The 22,182-nt window shown below is 44.3% G+C and overlaps 1 protein-coding gene across 3 annotated transcripts in view; it reads right to left on the bottom strand.

Annotated features, from left to right (window-relative positions):
- SPEG (striated muscle enriched protein kinase) overlaps positions 1-22,182 on the bottom strand; it is a 236,068-nt gene that overhangs the window by 135,075 nt on the left and 78,811 nt on the right. For 2 of the 3 annotated variants that reach the window (XM_040441587.1, XM_040441588.1), the window contains exons 2-3: positions 2,496-2,585; positions 1,277-1,412 (exon numbers count right to left, since the gene is read on the bottom strand). In XM_040441587.1, coding sequence (XP_040297521.1) covers positions 1,277-1,412; positions 2,496-2,585 — 226 coding nt within the window. Of the gene's footprint in view, positions 1-1,275; positions 1,413-2,495; positions 2,586-22,182 lie in introns of those variants that run through there. The other variant, XM_040441589.1, reaches the window with a different exon arrangement.

Genomic DNA, 22,182 nt, shown 5'->3' with positions numbered 1-22,182 from the left:
GGGCACAGCAGCTGCAGAGAGGGCAGAGCCTCTAGGTGTAACGGCAACGCCCCCGTTGCTCCTAGAGGCTCATTTGCATATAATAAAACTTCACTTTTCTCAGCAATGCGGGCACATATGACCAGAACATGGGACCGACACAAACGCCTTCAGCTGCCGAGCGCACATGTAACAGGTCAGCCAGTGTCATAGGGACAAATCTGCTGACAGACGCCCTTTGAGGGAGTTATTTTGTTTTTTTAAATCTATTCAGTAAAAAAAACGTTCTACAAGTTTTTATTACGGTTGGTATTATAATTCTGCACCATTTTCAAGATATTAGTTTGCTGTCAGTGAATGAGAGCCTTCTTGTTTCTATTCAGAGGCAGTAATCCTGTATACAGCTAGCCCTTCTCTCAGCTGTGGGTTCGTTACAATCGTATCCAGTGTAGACAATGCTCTGTGAGCCAAACACATCAGTTTGCTACAATGTATCGGTCTGGACTCCAGGCCATTTAGCTTTTGTCTGGACCGGATACAATTGTATCCATTTCTCAGCTGTATACAAGATGACAGCCTCGGAACGGAAAGTAGACTTCTCATTCACCGACAGCAAACACAGATCTTAATAATACTTAGGAATTAAAATATAAAAGTAAATTATAAAAATTTTAAAACTTTTCATTTAGAGACTGATTAATATAAACTATTTATATATAAACAGGAAGCCCCTTTACATGATATTATAGGATAGATACATCCTTCAGGGCCCCCAACTGCTACAAATTATATATACACCAAGTAAATGAATGGCTACAGTAACAAAAAACACTAAATTGATAGGTAATGACCCTACAAAGGAGCATCCGTGAGGACGGCGGCTCACAAGGATGGATTATACGGAACATCCTGAAAAGATGAGGGCGAGATACTGTTGACGTCTCTGGGTGTAATGCACTAAGCTCTCGGGCTCATTGGCCCTTCAAAGAAACAGAAAGAATAAAGAAAAATTAATGAAGAAAAAATATAAAAAAATTCAAAATGAAAAATGGAAAAATCCAAATACAAAGGGGATGGTATGTAATGTAGCGGGTGATGTTGCGCAGTTTGAGTTACTTACACCCGAATGGCACATGATCTGCCCCGGTAGAGGCTGAAGGCGCTGCTATACAGGTCGCTGAACCCTGACAGGCTGACCTCTGACCCCCAGACACTGCCCGGAAGGTTGTTGCTGGATGCTGGGATGAGGGGCTCCACTCCCAGGTGTCGAGCCCCTCCCCCCTGAGTGTATCCTTGCCTTGCATTTTTGGAGTCCCTCTCTACTACCGTCTGTTGACTGCCGGACCAGTCGGAGAACTCGTCCATCTGGGAGAGTCCAGTCAGCGTGCTGGGAGTAGTGTGAAGGGAACTCGCCAGCAAGGTGTCCGAGTCCCCTAAGGAGGAAGGAATAAGAAAATGAGTTTAGGAGATGATCAGCAAATGGGAACTTCTCTTTGTCCGCAACTTTGTCGCCCCCCCCCACCATTATCAAGAGCTCTGCTTGCTGTCAAATAATCTGAAAACCCACACAGACCTAAGAGCTCAGGATTTGCTACAATTGTATCCAGCCTCAGCAGCACAAATCCCTTTCCTAATAGTTTGTTACAATGTTACAGTCACAGCACTCCTTGCTTGTTCAGTGTCTGCCCCAGTGATTTGTATTCTGGAAAATGTCCTCTTTACACCAGACACTGTATTGTCATCTGATGTAGGAAAAACTAACCGCCACTGTGTTTTAGGAGCTCAGCTAGGCTGTGAAGGGTGCGTCTGATGACTACTTGCTGACTGTTTCCAATTACAACCATTGTGAATATGACACTGCCGAACAGAATATATGTCTGTCTACCACCTGGCCATATAGATCAGTTTCTAGGCTGTGCTGTCAGGGAAGCCGGTCAGATACTGTAACTACACACATAATAGGGCAGACCAAGCAGCTGCCTTAGGGCGCAGAGACGGGGGGCGGAAAAATTAAACTTTTATTTTTATTTTTAAATACCCTGTATTTTTCGCCCCTGGGTCTTGTGGGGCGAATACTAATGAAGCGCTTCCATTTTGGAAGCGCTTCATTAGTACCAGAGGACCGGGAAGCGGTGAAGGATCTGTACTCACAGATAATCCTTCTTTTTACCCTTCATATATCGGTCAGAGACCCATTTTTCTAATGCAGAACTCCAAATCCCCTTCATAGACATAATTAAATTCTGGCTTCCGGCAACCACCACTAGAGGGAGCTCATAGGAGGCTTTATATATAGAAGTCGATAATTACGTCCTGAGCTCCCCCTAGGGGTGACTTCAGGCAGACAGAAATGTTGTATTACCTATCTTCACATCTATGCAGGAGGTTTGGAGCTTTGTATCAGAAAACTGGAGCTCTGACCGCTATAAAGTTCTATTAAGAAATGAATCAGTACAGAGCGTTGGACCTAAAGATGCCAAGACGATAAAGGTGAAGAGCAGTCAGATGGGTCTTACCTGAGGGTGTTCCCAGAGGCGTGTTGTTTGGGGGTCGAATTGTGCGCTGTAGCTGGGGTCCTCCAGTGTCCTCCTCCCCCGGCTCAGAGTCTGTGTGAGGAAGGAATATAGAAATCAGTTATAGATAAAGGACACTTTGTCTTCTCCTTGCTGCCATCATTGCCTCCAGATGAGCGGCTCCTCCATGTCGCAGTGCGCTGCATGAATCCACTTGCTGTTTGACCCATTCGCAATGACACAAATCTCAGGTCTTTCGCCATTAAAGGCGACCGCGAGGAATCCTCCCATCCTCCTTTCAAGATGTTTAAAGGGGATTTCCAAGACTTTTATGCTGATGACCTAGCCTCTGGATAGGTCACCAGTATCTGATCGGTGGGGGTCCGACACCCAGGACCCCCGCTGTACGAGAAGGCACGGGCGCTTGCAGTAGTGACACGCTCTTCTCTTTGCTTTTCCTAGGCCAGAGACGCCACGATCGTCGGTCACATGACCTAGGCGCAGCTCAGCCTCAATGAAGTGAATGGGGCTCAGCACGATACCAAGCACAGCAGCTATACAATGTACGGCGCCGTGCTTGCTGAGCTGAGAGAAGGCCGCGATGCTACTGAGATCAGTGGGGGGCTGGGGCGTCGGACCCCCACGATCAGACACCGATGACCTACCCATAGGATAAGTCATCCTTAGAAAAGTCTCGGAAAAACGATTTAAAGGAAATCTTTTACAATTTTCCAATATGCTTTTTGTATCAATTTCTCACAGTTTTCAAGATCTCTGCTTGCTGTCATTCAATAGATTCCTTCATTGTTTACTCCCAGTAGATAGAAAAATCCATCCTGGTCCTGTTTTATTGCAACACGGAAGATGTTAACTGACAAGTACAGTGGGAAAAGGGCTATGTATTACCCCCATGCTGATATTGGGGGGGGGGGGGTGCTAGCCGTACCCACAAAATCATTAGGATGAAAATGGAGGTTATGGCGCAGCAACTACTAGCCGCCTGCAATGTATGTATATGTTTTAGGGCTCATGCACACGTCCGCAAAATACTGGTCCTGGCCGTTCTGGCACCGCATCACGGATGCAGACCCATTCACTTGAATGGGTCCACAATCCAGGAGGAGGTCAGTGCGGTACGGAGGCAAGGAACGGGTTTCTGCCTCCACACCGCAAAAAAGTTGTGCAATTTGCGGTCCGCAGCACGGTCGTGTGCATGAGCCCTTAGTTAATGTTGGGAACAAGTTACACAATGTGACCAACACACAAGGACTGTATGGGTATACAGTATATAGGTCTGTGTAGGCCCCAGGCACCATATTATCATCTAGGAGCCATGCAGCCCTCTGCATAGGGCGCTGCTATAATCATGAGTCACATACACTCCAAGCCCTGTTATGATTGCATTAAATGCAACTATATTTTCAACACTTGCAACATACAAGACATAAGAAGTGATGGTATTATTTTGTAGAATTGCGGGTGACTTTTCTTACCATAGCTGTGTTTCCTGCAGGAGCGGAATACTTCGCTTCCATAGGGGCAGCGAGAGAAAAAGACATATCACAAACTGTTAGTAACAGCCCTAGGATTTCAAGCATGCAAGTCCATGCAATGACATTCATGCAAGCTGCTCTTCCACCTGTCAACACTAGAGGCCGCCGTAACACAGCTGCTGGAAGTTGTGCTTCATTCCATTGTGGTTGCAGTACCCGGGGATGACCTCTAGAGGTCACCAGCAAATGCTGCAATAGGGGGATACCTGACCCAATTTTAAAAAAAGAAATAGGGATTCCTATGTTATCACAAGTCCTATTGGAAATTATTGGCTTCTTCCAGCAACTGCATCTCCCTTTGGCATGCATCTGTTTCTAGTCTTGCAGTACGGTTAACACACGGCTGTTAGGATATGCTATAATTTTATGATTCGACCTCTGTGACCCCACCGATCCTGAGAATGAAGGGGCTGCAGCGCTGATTTAGTTTTCCCTGCACAGCAGCGCCTTCTGACTGTGTAAGGAACTGCAGCCAACTTGAAAGGTCCCTGCACTACAGATGTCTGCGGTGCCCCTTTGCAGGGTAAACAGTAAAGGGGGGCAGCACTACTTTATACCTGTGCCCCTTCATTTTCTGGTTTATTTGGGGACCCAGAGGTCTCACCGACCATAAAGTGATGGCATAGCCAAACGATAGGATGAGAATACCCCTTAGTGACGACCCATAAGTGTTTTTACTGACGTAAACAAAGGGGGTTTTAGCTAAACGGCTGGCTTTAATCAATCATTACATGTACTTAAAATGGTGTATTAAAAACTATAACTTGTCCTGCAAAAAATAAGACCTCCTACAAGTACATTTATGAAAAAACTAAAAAGTTCTAGCTCTTGGAATGCAATTTTTAAAAAATGTGCTTGGTCACTAAGGGGTTAAAGAGGATGGCCCATCTCAGACATTGATGGCATATCACTAGGATTGGCCATGAATGTCAGATAGGTGCGGGACCAGGGGCGTAACTACCATAGCAGCAGACCCAGTGCAAGAGAGGGCCCAGTCTTGGTCATTACTCTACCCTCTAAAGAAACAACTCTTAGCAAACGAGGCAGTGGAAAAAATGATCTTTGCTATGGGGCCCTTCTCTATGTACGCCACTGTGCGGGGCCCAGTTCTATCTCCCAGAACAGGGTACCCGAAGTGATCGGGGAGTTTAGGAGAGCGCCAGCTCAGCTATTTCCGTTAGTCCCACAGCAGTTAATGCAGCACTGGCCGCGCTTGCACGGTGCGCTCTGTATGCACCACCATGGTGCTTCCGAAAACAGCCCAGTGCACTAACTCAACTATTTTCAGAACTCCCATAGTGATGAATGGATAGCACACTGCGCATGCGCAGTGCACGCTCCTTCACTTCAGGGGCCTCGTTCTGGAGATAGTTGCAGAGGTGGAGCTCACAACTATCTGACACTGATGGCATATCAATGGGGTATAGCAATGGGGGCTCTCTGGGGCGCCCTCTGGTGGTGTTAACAGAAACGCATTGGTTATTGTTATGGAGCTGAGACCACTATTCATGGGTGGGGCATATATTCGGGTTCACGGTTAGACGGTATAGTCCTATAGTCTGTCCTGGTGATCTCATTTCGACCTGTTTTGGCGAATGCCCCAAACATGTTATTTCTGAGTCTGTAGATGAGATGAGAGGCTGGTGTAGTCAGGCAGAGGTTACCATGGTGATTCCCGGCCTGATTTCAGATGCCAATATATATTTTTCTAATTTAGAAACAGAAATCATCCACAAACCCGATATATGATAACGATGAGGCGGGAAATGCATAATATTCATGAAAGCATCGACATATATATAGTTAATGGGCGCCATGGTTCCTGTATATATCATCACAGACCACGTTCACATTCCCTCGCCCATAGGGGGCGTCACAGCTCCTTGTGGTTATGGGGCGAGATGAAGAAGAACCTCCGGTAAAATGCATGGTGTAATGTAAATGTGATATGATTGGGTAGCGTAGCCATAGGGGATGCTGGCAGGGCCTTCTTTGCCACATACAGTACCGTAAACATTACATGATACAGATCTCCTTATCCTATAGCTCTCCAGCTTTTGTGAAACTACAACTCCCATCATGGCCTGACAGCTCTAGTTTCACAACTGCTGAAAAACCACAAGTCGGAGACCACTGCCACACAAGCAGATTTTCCAGCTTTAAATATGGGATCTGGGGGTCTTAGTTTTGGAGTCTGAACTGGGGTTAGAATTTTGGAGTCTGATCTTGGGTCTCAATTTTGGAGACTGATTTAGGTTCTGGATTTTGGATGCTGATCTGGGGGGGCCTGAATTTTAGGTTCTGGATTTTAGAGTCTGATCTGGGGATCTGAATTTTAGAGACCAGTTTGGGGTCTGAACTTTGGAGTCTGATCTGAAGCCTGAATTCTGGAGTCTGATATCGGCTCTGAATTTTGGATTCTGACCTGAGGTGTGAACTTTGGAGACTAATCTGGAGTCTGAACTTTGGAGTCTGATCTGTGGTCTGAACCTTGGAGTCTGACCTGGGGTCTAAATGTTGGAGTCGGACGTGGGGTCTGAACTTTGGAGACTAGTCTGGAGTCTGAACTTTGGAGTCCGATCGGGATCTGAACTTAGGAATCTGATTAGGAGTCTAAATTTGGGAGTCTGGTCTGGATTCTAATCTGGATTTTAAGTTATTGTAACTTTAACTACAAATGGCATTAGAGATGAATTTTGTAGGCAATCCCTGGTCTTAGGTCTGAATTATGGGATCTGGTCTGGTGTCTGATTTCTGGGGTCTGAACTATTAGTCTGGGCTTTGTGGTCTGAATATAGAAGAGACGTTATCCTACCATCTGCAGGCTATCCCCTTCATCTATACTAGGCTGGCAGACCCAACCCCATGGCAATGCTTCCCATCAGACCCTGCCCATGGCAGGTCACGCCCCTCTCAATTTTTCAAACGGACACAGCGTATGATACATGTTACATTTTGATTGTTGGATGATGAGGGTAACGTCACAATGGGATGATGTTTTAGCAACGCACCATGAGTAAATCGTCCAAAGACCCTCCGGGAGTGTCCTGATTTCTACAGAGGAGAAAGAGAAGCAGCTGAATTAAAGTCTAGGAAAGTCGATTGAACGCCCCCCGACAACCTCACGCTGACCCCGGCTGGATTCTCCTCAGTAACCTACAGGTTGATAAGATGCATCAAACGATAACGACTCTAGTAGGAATTCTTGATCTGTTGCCATGGCAACGACCGCTGACCCTGTCACTATCACTAAAGGTCTTTACAGCGCTGTACAATAATATAGCAAAACAAGGAGAAGTAACGATCCTCCCTCCTCCCATAATGCAGTGGTGGAGCAATCATCTGCAAGCGTTCATGTTACTGGCATCTCAGTGATGGGTTTTCACAGTGATCTGGTGAAGCGGACATGATGCATGCAAGGTTAAGTCGATCTATGCACCTATGCATGCACATTAACCTAAGACATACTTGCCAACTTTACCTAAATTTTGGGGAGGCTCCCACCCCCCCCCAAAAAAAAGGAGATACCCCTTGGACTCCTTGGCAAATCTATTGTAAATGCTGCCAATTTTCCACCCACAATCCTGCATCAGAAAATCTGCTGCATATATAGCAGTCACCACTAGGGGGAGCTTAAAAGCTTTCTGTATAAAAATCTGCAGTGAGCTCCCCCTAGTGGTGACTGCAGGCATGCAGACACTTTTCATTTCACTCCAGGCCTGTATGAAAGGAAGCAGGGATTTCCAGCTCTGCAACAAAGAGGAGGCTCCCACCTCTATAACAATATGCTGAATCATATGAGTGTCAAAGTCTCTCCTGTGACAGGGGTCAGAAGATCTAGGAGACTGGCTGCACGTGATGTGATCTGACAGCCTCAATGGTTTCACTCTTCTGTGTTGTTGCTGGGTATGACCACACCTCTGGTCTCAGGTGTAGCTTTAGTGGTAATTTCTACTCCTCTATTTAGTCTGGCCTAACCCATCATGCTATGCGGTTGATAGCTCCTTTTGGTTGTGAAGTGCTGGTGTCTGGTTCTCCTCTGAGTTCCTGTTCGTCTGCATATTTTGGAGTTAAGCGTCTTTTCCCTATTTCTTGTTCGTGGTTTTCCCCTACCTTTTGGCATGAGGCCTGAGGGAGTCTCCTGTTCCTTCAGTTGGGAAGGAACAGGTCATCTCTTGTCCTGACACTATTTCCAGGGACCTTTAGGGTCAGATAGGGCCCTAGGTTCCAGCGTATGAACGTTCCTAGCATCAAGGTCTGTTCATACTTATAGTAGTCAGGGCTCGGGTTAGGGATTCACTAGGTGGTGACCTTCCCCACTTTCCCTAGTTTCCAGGCATAGTACCTTTTCCCTTCACTCTTGTGGTCGGTGTTGAGTTATCCTCACACACCGCGCCGTGACAATGAGTTAAGCAATATATTCACTTTAAACTGCCTTTCCTAAAAATCATATTTTTCAAAAAAAACATAATCCCTTGATTGAACCTATTCAGCCAATTCTGGAAAAGCTGGGTGACAATCCATAAATGACAGGACCCTGTATATACGAAATAACAAATGGGCAGGTGGACAGTATCACTGCCAATCTAGGTAGACTGGCATTTCTAGACTTCCATGAAAGCTATAATCATAGAAGATACAATAGATAAAACCATAGGTGTGGATACTGAACTGCTACATTTTGCATACTTTGTTTTGTCACTATGGTCCCCCTCGTGCATTTGGCAGGGGGGGACTTACTGTATTCCTTGGAGCCATTAGAGGATCAGAGCAGCGACACAGACAGCAGCTCCGGTCAGAGTGAGAAGAGAAGAATGGACTGTGATGTAACTGCTCGATGACCCAGGTCTGTCTGATCCAAGCTGGCAGCCAGCCCGTCATCTCCAGCGAGCAAACAAATCAAATGATTACCTGTCCGTGTATTAAATCAGCCTCCTATTTAAACATCACAGTGTAATGTCTCATCGCCCTGCAGTCTCGCTGTCATCCCTGGTGACAATTCACTATATCCCAGTCTATAAAAGCAAAACACTCCAAAAATAAAAATCAAATACAGGCAGTATTATACAGTGTCTTGAAAATGTATTCATACCCCTTCAACTTTTCCACATTGTTTCACGTTACACCCACAAACTTACAATGTATTCTATTGGGATTTTATGCGATAGATAGACACAAAGTTGCAAGTATGTGTGAAGTGAAAAGAAAATGATACATGGTTTTCCACATTTTTTATAAATAAAAATCTGAAAGTGTGGCGTACATTTGTATTCAATACTTTGTAGGACCATCTTCCGCTGCAGCTTCAAGTCTTTTGGGTATGTCTCTATAAGCTTTGCAAATCTAGAGGCTGAACTTTTTGCCCACTCTTCTGTGCAAAAGAGCTTGCGCTCAGTCAGATTGGATGGAGAGCGTCTGTGAACAGCAGTTTTCATGTCTTGCCACAGATTCTCAATGGGACTGGTTCTGGGCCGTTCTAACACATGAATATGCTTTGATCTAAACCATTCCATTATAGCTCTGGCTGTATGTTGAGGGTTGTTGTCCTGCTGGAAGGTGATCCTCCGCCCCAGTCTCAAGTCTTTTACAGCCTCTACCAGGTTTTCCTCCAAAATTGCCCTGTATTCAGCTCCATCCATTTTCACATCAGCTCTGACCAGCTTCCCTGTCCCTGCTGAAGAAAAGCATCCCCGCAGCAGGATGCTGCCACCGCCATGTTTCACGGTTGGGATGGTGTGTTCAGGGTGATATGTGCCACAAATAGCGCTGTGCATTTAGGCCAAAAAGTTCGACTTTGGTCTCATCTGACCAGAGCACCTTCTGCCACATTCCTTCTGTGTCCTCTACATGGCTTGTGGCAAACTGCAAACAGGCTTGCTTTCAAAAATGGCTTTCTTCTTGGCACTCTTCCATAAAGGCCAAATTTGTGGAGTACACGACTAATAGTTGTCCTGTGGACAGATTCTCCCACCTGAGCTGTGGATCTCTGCAGCTTCTCCAGAGTGACCATGGGCCTCTTGGCTGCTTCTCTAATTAGTTCTCTCCTAGCCTGGGTTGTCAATTTATGTTTTGGTAGGTTTGCAGTTGTGCCATACTCCTTCCATTTTCAGATGATGACTTGAACAGGGCTCCATGAGATGTTCAGAGCTTGGGATATTTGTTTAGAACCTAAACCTGCTTTATACCTCTGTACAACTTTATCCCTGACCTGTCTGGTGTGTTCCTTTGTTTTCATGATGCTGTTTGATCACTAATGTTCACTAACAATCCTCTGAGGCCTTCACAGAACAGCTGTAGTTATACTGAGAATACATTACACACGGGTTGACTATTTAATAAGTAGGTGACTTCTGAAGGCAATTTGTCACACTGCATTTTATTTAAAGGTATCAGAGTACAGGGGGCTGAATACAAATGCACATCACACTTTCAGATTTTTATTTATAACAAATTTGGAACACCATGTATCATTTTCTTCTCACTTTACACATTCTTGTACTTTGTGTTGGTCTAAAAAAAATAAATCTTGATAAAATACATTTAAGTTTGTGGGGGTAACATGGAAAAATGTGGAAACGTTCAAAGGGTTTAAATACTTTTTCAAGGCACTGTATAGACTTTTCTTATTGAAGCAGGCCTTTGCATTTGCACAAGCAGTGACTCGGCGTCATCTAGGACTGACACATGCCCCTCACTGTGTGTCGCACATTTGTAGATCACATCCCCCCGCGTGTAGTTATGAACCGGACAGGTCTACTAAACCCTTTCTGACATATTAGAGCACTGAATATTTTATGAGTAGCTCGCCGCGAGCACCCGGCACATCTAACAATAAATGCATTTGTACAGCGCAGTATATTACACAAATAACCCGCATTGGAATTATATTTAAAAAAAATCACGGCTGGAGGGACAATAATGAGCGCAACTTCTACCTATTCCCGCAGAGTGGGACCCCACAACGACACTGCCCGCAGATCTGACCTGAATTGGAGGTCTTAAAGGGGGAGTCTACTTTTAATAATTTTCTAACTTTGCTGTGGGGCTTGATTTGTATGATTTTCAGAAAGTAGCAGTGACAAAAATTGGGGTCTAGCCATAGGAGGTGCTTGGCAATTGGGGGGGGGGGGGGGGGGGGCCATGTTACAGATTTTGCATTGAGGCCCATAAGTGTGAACTTACGCCCTTGGGCAGACCATACCATGTCTAACTTTCTACAGATATTTACAACCGCATAGTTATAAAGTTATAGTTTGTGTCAGTCAACACTGTATTTCTTGAATTCTATTCATGGACAAGGAGACTCAGAATGAACAGCGTTCATGGCCCCGCCTAAATAGCAGTGCATGGAGCTATGTAATATTGGATGAAATCATACTGAAAGTATAGAAAAGAGTAAGACAATTGTCCTCAGTAAGGGATATGGGTGCAATCTATGGGAGTCTGTTGCAACTGGGCATTAACCGTTTCCTGACATCATAATACAAAAAGGAGCGCATGGACCGGGCGCAGGAGCTGAGTCCGCTCCATATTTCGTGGGGGCCATCTCTGTTGTACAGTTGGCATCTGCCTGCAGCAGCCGGGATCGGCAATGACTCCAATACCCGCTATTGCACCCCTGAGATGCAGCAATCAATAGCAACTGCAGCCTCAGAGTATTTACACAGTGGGAAGGGATTTTCTAAGTCCCCAATCACCTCCCAAGTGGATGCCCATCACATGTCATGACTGTTGGGTACCTAGAAAAGTTACCAGATCTGCCATGTTACTGCTCCTATTACACCCTGCCCCAAAAAAGTACAATACACTGAAATACCTAACTGATCAAGCGATCACATGCTGCTGTCCGCTAGGGGTAATAAAAGAAAATATATGAAAAAAAATAATAACATTTTTAAAAATTTAAAAAGAGAAAAGTTTCAACAGCAATCCCCCTTCCCATTTATAATAGGAAAAAAATGAAATAAGTATTATTGTATTATTGGCATCACAATGTCCAGAAATGAGGAGGAGACTGAGTCTTTCTCCGTGGGCGTCTCCTTCTCCCTGGCTGTAGCGCTGTCCAATCGCAGCGCAGAGCGTCACAGCCAGGGAGAAAAAAACCTTCCTGGCTGTGACGCTCTGCGTTGCGATCGGAGACAGCGCTACAGCCAGGGAGAAGGAGACGCCCACGGAGAAAGACTCAGTCTCCTCCTCATTGCTCCAATGCTCAGTATTAGCATACTGAGCGGGAGAAATCCGGCGGGGCACAGCGGGGCATAGGAGGCATATTTTAAAAAAATCAAGCAGGGTGGCAGCATCAGTGGAGAGGACCCCGCAAGTACAGGTATATATCTCCCTAAATAAAATCGCATGAAAGGTTCTCTTTAAGTTATAAATATTCTATAGAGGTATCACTTTCTGTTTTAAAAGCAGAGAAATAGAAATTTAGAAAACTGCTAATTTTTCAAAATTTTTGGTAAATTTTTCATTATTTTATAAATAAAGGTGAAATATATCGACTCATATTTACCACTGTCATGAAGTACAATGTGTTACGAGAAAACAATCTCAGAATGGCCTAGATAAGTAAAAGCTTTCCAAAGTTATTACCACATAAAGTGACTCATGTCAGATTTGCAAAATTAGGCTTGGTCAGGAGGGGGGTAAATGGCCCAGATGTGAAGTGGTTAAAGAGGACCTTTCACCTCTCCTGACGTGTGTGTTTTAACAGCTACATGCATTTCCTGTATAATAACATTCTGGAGCCTCTATTCTTATGTCTGTATGTCGTGCCATTCCTCTATTATTTCTACTAGAAGTTATAGGCCTCTTTCACACGGGCGTCATGTTTTTTGCCCGAATAAGATGCGGGTGCGTTGCGGGAAAATGCACACAGGCGCGCGCGTTCACAGGAACGGAAGGTAAGCGAGTGGATCTCCATTCTGCCAGCGACGATCGTTCTCTGGCAGGCTGGAGATGTGATTTTTTTAACCCCTAACAGGTATATTAGACGCTGTTTTGATAACAGCGTTTAATATTCCTGCTACCTGGTCCTCTGGTGGTCCCTTTTGTTTGGATCGACCACCAGAAGACACAGGTAGCTCAGTAAAGTAGTACCAAACACCACTACACTACACTACACTACACCCCCCCGTCACTTATTAACCCCTTATGAACCACTGATCACCCCTGATCACCCCATATAGACTCCCTGATCACCCCCCTGTCATTGATCACCCCCCTGTCATTGATCACCCCCTTGTAAGGCTCCATTTAGACGTCCGTATGTTTTTTACGGATCCACGGATACATGAATCGGATCCGCAAAACACATACAGATGTCTAAATGGAGCCTTACAGGGGGGTGATCACCCCATATAGACTCCCTGATCACCCCCCTGTCATTGATCACCCCCCTGTAAGGCTCCATTCAGATGTCCGTATGATTTTTACGGATCCACTGATACATGGATCGGATCCGCAAAACACATACGGACGTCTGAATGGAGCCTTACAGGGGGTGATCAATGACAGGGGGGTGATCACCCATATAGACTCCCTGATCACCCCCCTGTCATTGATCACCCCCTTGTAAGGCTCCATTCAGACGTCTGTATGATTTTTACGGATCCACGGATACATGGATCGGATCCGCAAAACGCATACGGACGTCTGAATGGAGCCTTACAGGGGGGTGATCAATGACAGGGGGGTGATCACCCATATATACTCCCTGATCACCCCCCTGTCATTGATCACCCACATGTCATTGATCACCCCCCTGTCATTGCTCACCCCCCTGTAAGGCTCCATTCAGACGTCTGTATGATTTTTACGGATCCACGGATACATGGATCCGATCCGCAAAACGCATACGGACATCTGAATGGAGCCTTATAGGGGGGTGATCAATGACAGGGGGGTGATCACCCCATATAGACTCCCTGATCACCCCCCTGTCATTGATCACCCCCCTGTGATTGCTCACCCCCCTGTAAGGCTCCATTCAGACGTCCGTATGATTTTTACGGATCCACGGATCGGATCCGCAAAACGCATACGGACGTCTGAATGGAGCCTTACAGTGGGGTGATCACCCCATATAGACTCCCTGATCACCCCCTTGTCATTGATCACCCCCCTGTAAGGCTGCATTCAGATGTCCGTATGTTTTTTACGGATCCACGGATACATGGATCGGATCCGCAAAACACATACGGACATCTGAATGGAGCCTTATAGGGGGGTGATCAATGACAGGGGGGTGATCACCCCATATAGACTCCCTGATCACCCCCCTGTCATTGATCACCCCCCTGTCATTGATCACCCCCCTGTCATTGATCACCCCCCTGTAAGGCTCCATTCAGACATTTTTTTGGCCCAAGTTAGCGGAAATTTATTTATTTTTTCTTACAAAGTCTCATATTCCACTAACTTGTCTCAAAAAATAAAATCTCACATGAACTCACCATACCCCTCACGGAATCCAAATGCGTAAATTTTTTTGGACATTTATATTCCAGACTTCTTCTCACGCTTTAGGGCCCCTAGAATGCCAGGGCAGTATAAATACCCCACATGTGACCCCATTTCGGAAAGAAGACACCCCAAGGTATTCCGTGAGGGGCATATTGAGTCCATGAAAGATTGAAATTTTTGTCCCAAGTTAGCGGAAAGGGAGACTTTGTGAGAAAAAAAAAATCAATTTCCGCTAACTTGTGCCAAAAAAAAAAAATTCTATGAACTCGCCATGCCCCTCATTGAATACCTTGGGGTGTCTTCTTTCCAAAATGGGGTCACATGTGGGGTATTTATACTGCCCTGGCATTTTAGGGGCCCTAAAGCGTGAGAAGAAGTCTGGGATCCAAATGTCTAAAAATGCCCTCAAAAAAGTGTCACACATCTGGTATCGCCGTACTCAGGAGAAGTTGGGCAATGTGTTTTGGGGTGTCATTTTACATATACCCATGCTGGGTGAGATAAATATCTTGGTCAAATGCCAACTTTGTATAAAAAATGGGAAAAGTTGTCTTTTGCCGAGATATTTCTCTCACCCAGCATGAGTATATGTAAAAAGACACCCTAAAACACATTACCCAACTTCTCCTGAATACGGCGATACCACATGTGTGACACTTTTTTGCAGGCAAAGGGGCCCACATTCCAAAGAGCACCTTTAGGATTTCACAGGTCATTTACCTACTTACCACACGTTAGGGCCCCTAGAATGTCAGGGCAGTATAACTACCCCACAAGTGACCCCATTTTGGAAAGAAGACACCCCAAGGTATTCCGTGAGGGGCATGGTGAGTTCCTAGAGTTTTTTATTTTTTGTCACAAGTTAGCGGAAAATTATGATTTTTTTATTTTTTATTTTTTTTCTTACAAAGTCTCATATTCCACTAACTTGTGAAAAAAAATAAAAACTTCCATGAACTCACTATGCCCATCATGAAATACCTTGGGGTGTCTTCTTTCCAAAATGGGGTCACTTGTGGGGTAGTTATACTGCCCTGGCATTTTAGGGGCCCGAATGCGTGAGAAGTGGTTTGAAATCAAAATCTGTAAAAAATGGCCGGGGAAATCCGAAAGGTGCTCTTGGGCAATGTGTTTTGGGGTGTCTTTTTACATATATCCATGCTGGGTGAGAGAAATACACTGGCAAAAGACAACTTTTCCCATTTTTTTTATACAAAGTTGGCATTTGACCGAGATATTTATCTCACCCAGCATGGGTATATGTAAAATGACACCCCAAAACACATTGCCCAACTTCTCCTGAGTACAGCGATACCAGATGTGTGACACTTTTTTGCAGCCTAGGTGGGCAAAGGGGCCCACATTCCAAAGAGCACCTTTCGGATTTCACTGGCCATTTTTTTTACAGATTTTGATTTCAAACTACTTCTCACGCATTTGGGCCCTAAAATGCCCGTGCAGTATAACTACCCCACAAGTGACCCCATTTTGGAAAGAAGACACCCCCAGGTATTTCGTGATGGGCATAGTGAGTTCATGGAAGTTTTTATTTTTTGTCACAAGTTAGTGGAATATGAGACTTTGTAAAAAAAAAAAAAAATCATCATTTTCCGCTAACTTGTGACAAAAAATAAAAAATTCTAGGAACTCGCCATGCCCCTCACGGAATACCTTGGGGTGTCTTCTTTCCAAAATGGGGTCACTTGTGGGGTAGTTATACTGCCCTGGCATTCTAGGGGCCCTAATGTGTGGTAAGTAGTTTGAAATCAGAATCTGTAAAAAATGGCCGGTGAAATCCTAAAGGTGCACTTTGGAATGTGGGCCCCTTTGCCCACCTAGGCTGCAAAAAAGTGTCACACATGTGGTATCGCCGTACTCAGGAGAAGTTGGGCAATGTGTTTTGGGGTGTCATTTTACATATACCCATGCTGGGTGAGATAAATATCTTGGTCAAATGCCAACTTTGTATAAAAAAATGGGAAAAGTTGTCTTTTGACAAGATATTTCTCTCACCCAGCATGGGTATATGTAAAATTACACCCCAAAACACATTGCCCAACTTCTCCTGAGTACGGCAATACCACATGTGTGACATTTTTTTGCAGCCTAGGTGGGCAAAGGGGCCCACATTCCAAAGAGCACCTTTCGGATTTCACCGGCCATTTTTTACAGATTTTGATTTCAAACTACTTTGCACGCATTTGGGCCCCTAAAATGCCAGGGCAGTATAACTACCCCACAAGTGACCCCATTTTGGAAAGAAGACACCCCCAGGTATTTCGTGATGGGCATAGTGAGTTCATGGAAGTTTTTATTTTTTGTCACAAGTTAGTGGAATATGAGACTTTGTAAGAAAAAAAAATATAAAAAATCATCATCTTCCGCTAACTTGTGACAAAAAATAAAAAGTTCTATGAACTCACTATGCCCATCAGTGAATACCTTAGGGTGTCTACTTTCCGAAATGGGGTCATTTGTGGGGTGTTTGTACTGTCTGGCCATTGTAGAACCTCAGGAAACATGACAGGTGCTCAGAAAGTCAGAGCTGCTTCAAAAAGCGGAAATTCACATGTTTGTACCATAGTTTGTAAACGCTATAACTTTTACCCAAACCATTTTTTTTTTACCCAAGCATTTTTTTTTTAATCAAAGACATGTAGAACAATAAATTTAGAGACAAATTTATATATGGATGTCGTTTTTTTTGCAAAACTTTACAACTGAAAGTGAAAAATGTCATTTTTTTGCAAAAAAATCGTTAAATTTCGATTAATAACAAGAAAAGTAAAAATGTCAGCAACAATGAAATACCACCAAATGAAAGCTCTATCAGTGAGAAGAAAAGGAGGTAAAATTCATTTAGGTGGTAAGTTGTATGACCGAGCAATAAACGGTCAAAGTAGTGTAGTGCAGAAGTGTAAAAAGTGGTCTGGTCATTAAGGGTGTTTTAGCTAGGGGAGCTGAGGTGGTTAAATAAAAATATACCATAATATTAGGGAGCCTCCTGTTAAATGATTTCCTATCATGTTTGTTCCCTCCGTCTAAATGTTCACATTCTCCTAAGGAATGTTCTTCCAGCGATTAGCGCATTGCTTTACACTTCACGCCCTCTCTAGTCCCTTTTCCTCCATGTCCTCTGCAATCTGCAGATAAACATAAATATTCCACATCTGATGGCAGGAAGACAAACCCCAGAGCAGCGAGCACACGGACCTCGCAGATTGTGACTGCACAGCTGGGAGGACGCACAGTTATCACATCCTAATTGATCACATTGCAGGAGCTTAAGAACAAACAGCAAGAAAGTTCTGTTTCCAACGGCTGATCTGTCAGTATTATCAACCACAAAGCGTGCAAAACCCAGACGTAATACCGCAAGGGGAAGACACGAACTCCATAGCAACTGCCAACACATCCATATTCTTGTACATAGGAGCAGTATTATAGTAGTTATATTCTTGCACATAGGAGGCAGTATTATAGTAGTTATATTCTTGTATATAGGAGCAGTATTATAGTAGTTATATTATTGTACATAGGAGCAGTATTATAGTAGTTATATTCTTGTACATAGGAGGCAGTATTATAGTAGTTATATTCTTGTACATAGGAGGCAGTATTATAGTAGTTATATTCTTGTATATAGGAGCAGTATTATAGTAGTTATATACTTGTACATAGGAGCAGTATTATAGTGGTTATATTATTGTACATAGGGGGCAGTATTATAGCAGTTATAGTCTTGTACATAGGAGCAGTATTATAGTAGTTATATTCTTGTACATAGGAGCAGTATTATAGTAGTTATATTATTGTACATAGGAGCAGTATTATAGTAGTTATATTCTTGTACATAGGGAGCAGTATTATAGTAGTTATATTCTTGTACATAGGAGCAGTATTATAGTAGTTATATTCTTTGTCAATTGTCTTTTTATTGAAAAGCATATCAAAAGAGATGTTTACATACATTGATGCACAAATCAGAGTTATTACAGACAAGTCTAAAGCGTACTTTGACAGTATAGTGCATAGTATACATATGACATATATAAAGTGCATGTCTTCAGAGCAAGGTCATCTAGAACCAACTAATTGACATTTGGTGTGTGACCTGATGTAGGTAGGTCAAACAAACATATAAAAAGGGGGGGGGGAGGATGGGGGATGGGGGGGGGGGTGTCCTTAGAACTGGACAGATACGGTCTGAGGCTGTTAAGATAACCTTTGATGATTCCAAAGGGAGGAAGAAGGTTTAGCACCCTCCATTCTCACTAATGTGTCGTTCCTGTCTGCGGGGACATTTTCAAAGTTGTTTGTCTGTTGAAAATTGTTTAAGATGTTGGTGTACCATTCGCATATCTATATGTAATCCATGGGGCCCATAGCTTTTTGTGCTTCTCATGTGCCCTAAGTTCCCAGCCCGCTAGCTCTTCCATACGATGAACATGATCTAGTTTGCTTAACCACTGAGAGGTGGTGGGGGGTTCTTTACTCAGCCACTTTTGGGGGATAAGTAGACGGGCAGCTTGAATCAAGTGTATAACAAGTTTGTTCCTTGATGGCGATAGTTCTTTTGTTGGAAGCCATAAAAGAACCAACTCTGGGGTTAATGTCAGGTTAGTGTTTAGAATTTCATTAATGGTCCGAGAGACGTCATCCCAGTATCCTCTTATTTTAGAACAGGACCAAAAAATGTGTAGAAGAGTGCCACTCTCTTCCCCACACCTCCAACACCTGTCATGATCACTCAGACCACTAAGAAATAGTTGTTTAGGGGTGAGGTACCACTGTGTGAGGACCTTATATGAGTGCTCTTGGATCTTCACGCAGCGGGAGAAGCCATGCGAGTGTGCGTGCATACGGAGAATATCTGTCTCCGAAAAGGTAACCTTAAGGTCATTAGCCCAGGTGTGGACATATTGTGGAGTAATGCGACGTTGTGGTGAGATCAAGGCCAAATATATAGTGGATATCAATTTGCGTTGAGGGGAAGGGGGGGTTGCTAATTTTTCAAACCATGTCGGGGTCATTACACATGACTTCTGAGTAGTTAGTTGTTTCCCAGCAGATTTTATAGTTATTAGGTCTAGAAAGTTAAATGTACTCCAGGCTAAGCTAAGGGGATGTTGATCCGGTAAAGTGCCGTTTACCTTTCCTATAAAGTCAGCTGTGGAGAAATCTCTTAATCTGTGCCAAATCTGTGAGACCTGAGATCCTGGAGGCTGAATCGAGTGTGGTATGAGATCTGCTGGCATTATACTAGGGGGGTTCTGTAGGAGCCCATGTGTCTTGTTGAGCTGTTTAATGACCAGGCTAGTGCCCTTTAAGAGGACATGTGAATGGAGTGATGCATTTGCCTGACCCCATAGTGCTGCTTTCTGTGGTTGGGTGAGCTGCATTAGTTCCAGTTCCGTGCCCAATGTGCGGTAGACAGGGGAATAAAGCTGCAACCACCTCCTCAGGTGAATAGCCCTGTAATATGTTTGGACATCCGGCAGTGCTATACCTCCATGACCACGCCCCAGTATCAGCCTCTGGTGAGGAGCCCTAGCCTTCTTGCCGCCCCATAGGTAAGTCATAAAAAGCCTGCGAATCCTTGTAAAATATGAGTTAGGTAAAAATATTGGCAACATCTGTAGTACGTACATAATTTTTGGGAGGACAAACGCTTTTAGTATATTCTTCCTTCCCATCCAAGAGGAATAAGGGAGGTGTAGCGATTGGAGCAGGTTTTGGACCTCTGATATTAGGGGAGTATAATTAAGCCGGAATAAATCTTCCGTGCAGGCGGAAATCTTAACTCCTAGATAGGAAACACAGGAGGACTGCCATTTAAATGGTGTATTTGATTTCAAAATGGCTATGGAGCTCGCCGGAGCATTAACGTTTAAAGCTTCTGACTTGGTATAATTCATTTTGTAGTTTGACAGCCTACCATACTCTTTAAACAATGTCAAAAGATGCGGGAAGGCCTCGACCGGGTTAGAAACCATGATCAGTAGATCGTCAGCATATGCCACGTTAATGTATTCTATGGCGTCATTTTCTGTTTTCACACCACGTATATTTACATGGTCTCTAATGGCCTGAAGAAGGGTCTCCATGACCAATATATATAAGGCAGGAGATAGGGGGCAGCCCTGACGTGTCCCGTTGCGAATAGGGAAGGATGGGGACAATGTGCCATTGACCCTGATTCTAGCACTCGGATCCTTGTACAACGACATGACTGCCTCCTGAAATCTCGTCGGGATTCCAAACCTCAGTAGAGTCCTCCTCATAAAGTCCCAGCTCACCCGGTCGAAGGCCTTCTCCGCATCCACACTGAGCAGCGCCAAGGGGAGGTTTTTCTTTTTGGCCCACTGTATTGCTGTGATTAACCTACAGGAATTATGATTCCCTTCCCTCCCTGGAACAAAGCCAGATTGGTCAGGGTGGATAAGTTTAGGAAGTAGATTTCCCAGACGTGTCGCCAGAAGTTTGGCCCATATTTTTATATCTACGTTAAGTAACGAGATTGGCCTAAAACTACCGCAGAGAAGGGGATCTTTCCCCGGTTTGGGGAGGATGGTTACCGTGGCCTCCAGTGATTGTTTATGAAGGGTTTCACCATTTAGGAGTGCATTGCACCACGTTACCAGGTGGGGTATTAATATATCTGAGAATTTTTTATAATAGCCCACTGGGAAGCCATCTGGGCCAGGACTTTTACCCATGGGCATAGAGGCTAGTAACTTTTTCACTTCTAGTTCGGTGACTGGCTCTAATAATGTGTCACTTTCTTGGGAGGTTATCTGGGGTAGATTGAGGCCTTTTAAAAACAGGTCTGTTGCTTCTGGTATTGATGGATCTGGGTGATTAGGGTCTGACAGGCCGTATAGTTGCTTATAGAATTTTTGAAATTCTTCTGCAATGTCAGCTGTTTTATGCAGCATATTTCCAGTACTGGATTTGATATTGGGTATGAACATGGACTCTTTCCTTTGTTTAATAAGGGAGGATGTCAGTTTAGAACCTTTATCCCCGTGTGAGTAGTGTTTAAATTGGGCATATTGATAGGCCTTTGCGTTTTGAATGTTTAAATGGTCTTTTAGTTGTGATCTTAGCTGGGTCAGTTCAGTCTGGACTTTTATTGCTCTAGACCGTTTATGGACCGCTTCTTTATCTGCTATCTGAACCAAGAGATCGTGTAGGATCTTTTGTTTCTCTTTTTTAACCCTACTACCTAAGGCTATTAACTCTCCCCGGATAACCACCTTGTGCGTCTCCCACAGTGTCGTCTGGGGCATACCTGGTGTCGCATTATCTATAAAGAAGTCCTTTAATTTTTGCTCCAGGATTGAGGTATCTGCTTGTCTATCTAGCAGCGTCTCGTTTAAGCGCCACTGTCTAACTGAGTCAGGCAAGCTGGAAAATCTGAGGGCAGCAGAGACTGGGGCATGGTCAGAGACGGACACAACACCTATGTCAGCCGAGTCCACCATATCCACGGCATTGCTTGACAGTAGGATATAGTCTAATCTTTTATGTGATTTGTGTGGGGCCGAGAAGAAGGTGAAGTCCCTAGTATCTGGGTGGGCTAGTCGCCAGACGTCCAGCAGATTCATGTCTGATATGTACCTATTGATGCACCCCAGTGCTGATTGGGTCAATTGGGAGGAGCCGTCAGA

Source organism: Bufo bufo, chromosome 7 (assembly GCF_905171765.1).
Source record: "Bufo bufo chromosome 7, aBufBuf1.1, whole genome shotgun sequence".
NCBI classification, from domain to species: domain Eukaryota; kingdom Metazoa; phylum Chordata; class Amphibia; order Anura; family Bufonidae; genus Bufo; species Bufo bufo.
The sequence above is the reverse complement of the archived record's forward strand: the minus strand, read 5'-3'. Positions and strand labels throughout refer to the sequence as shown.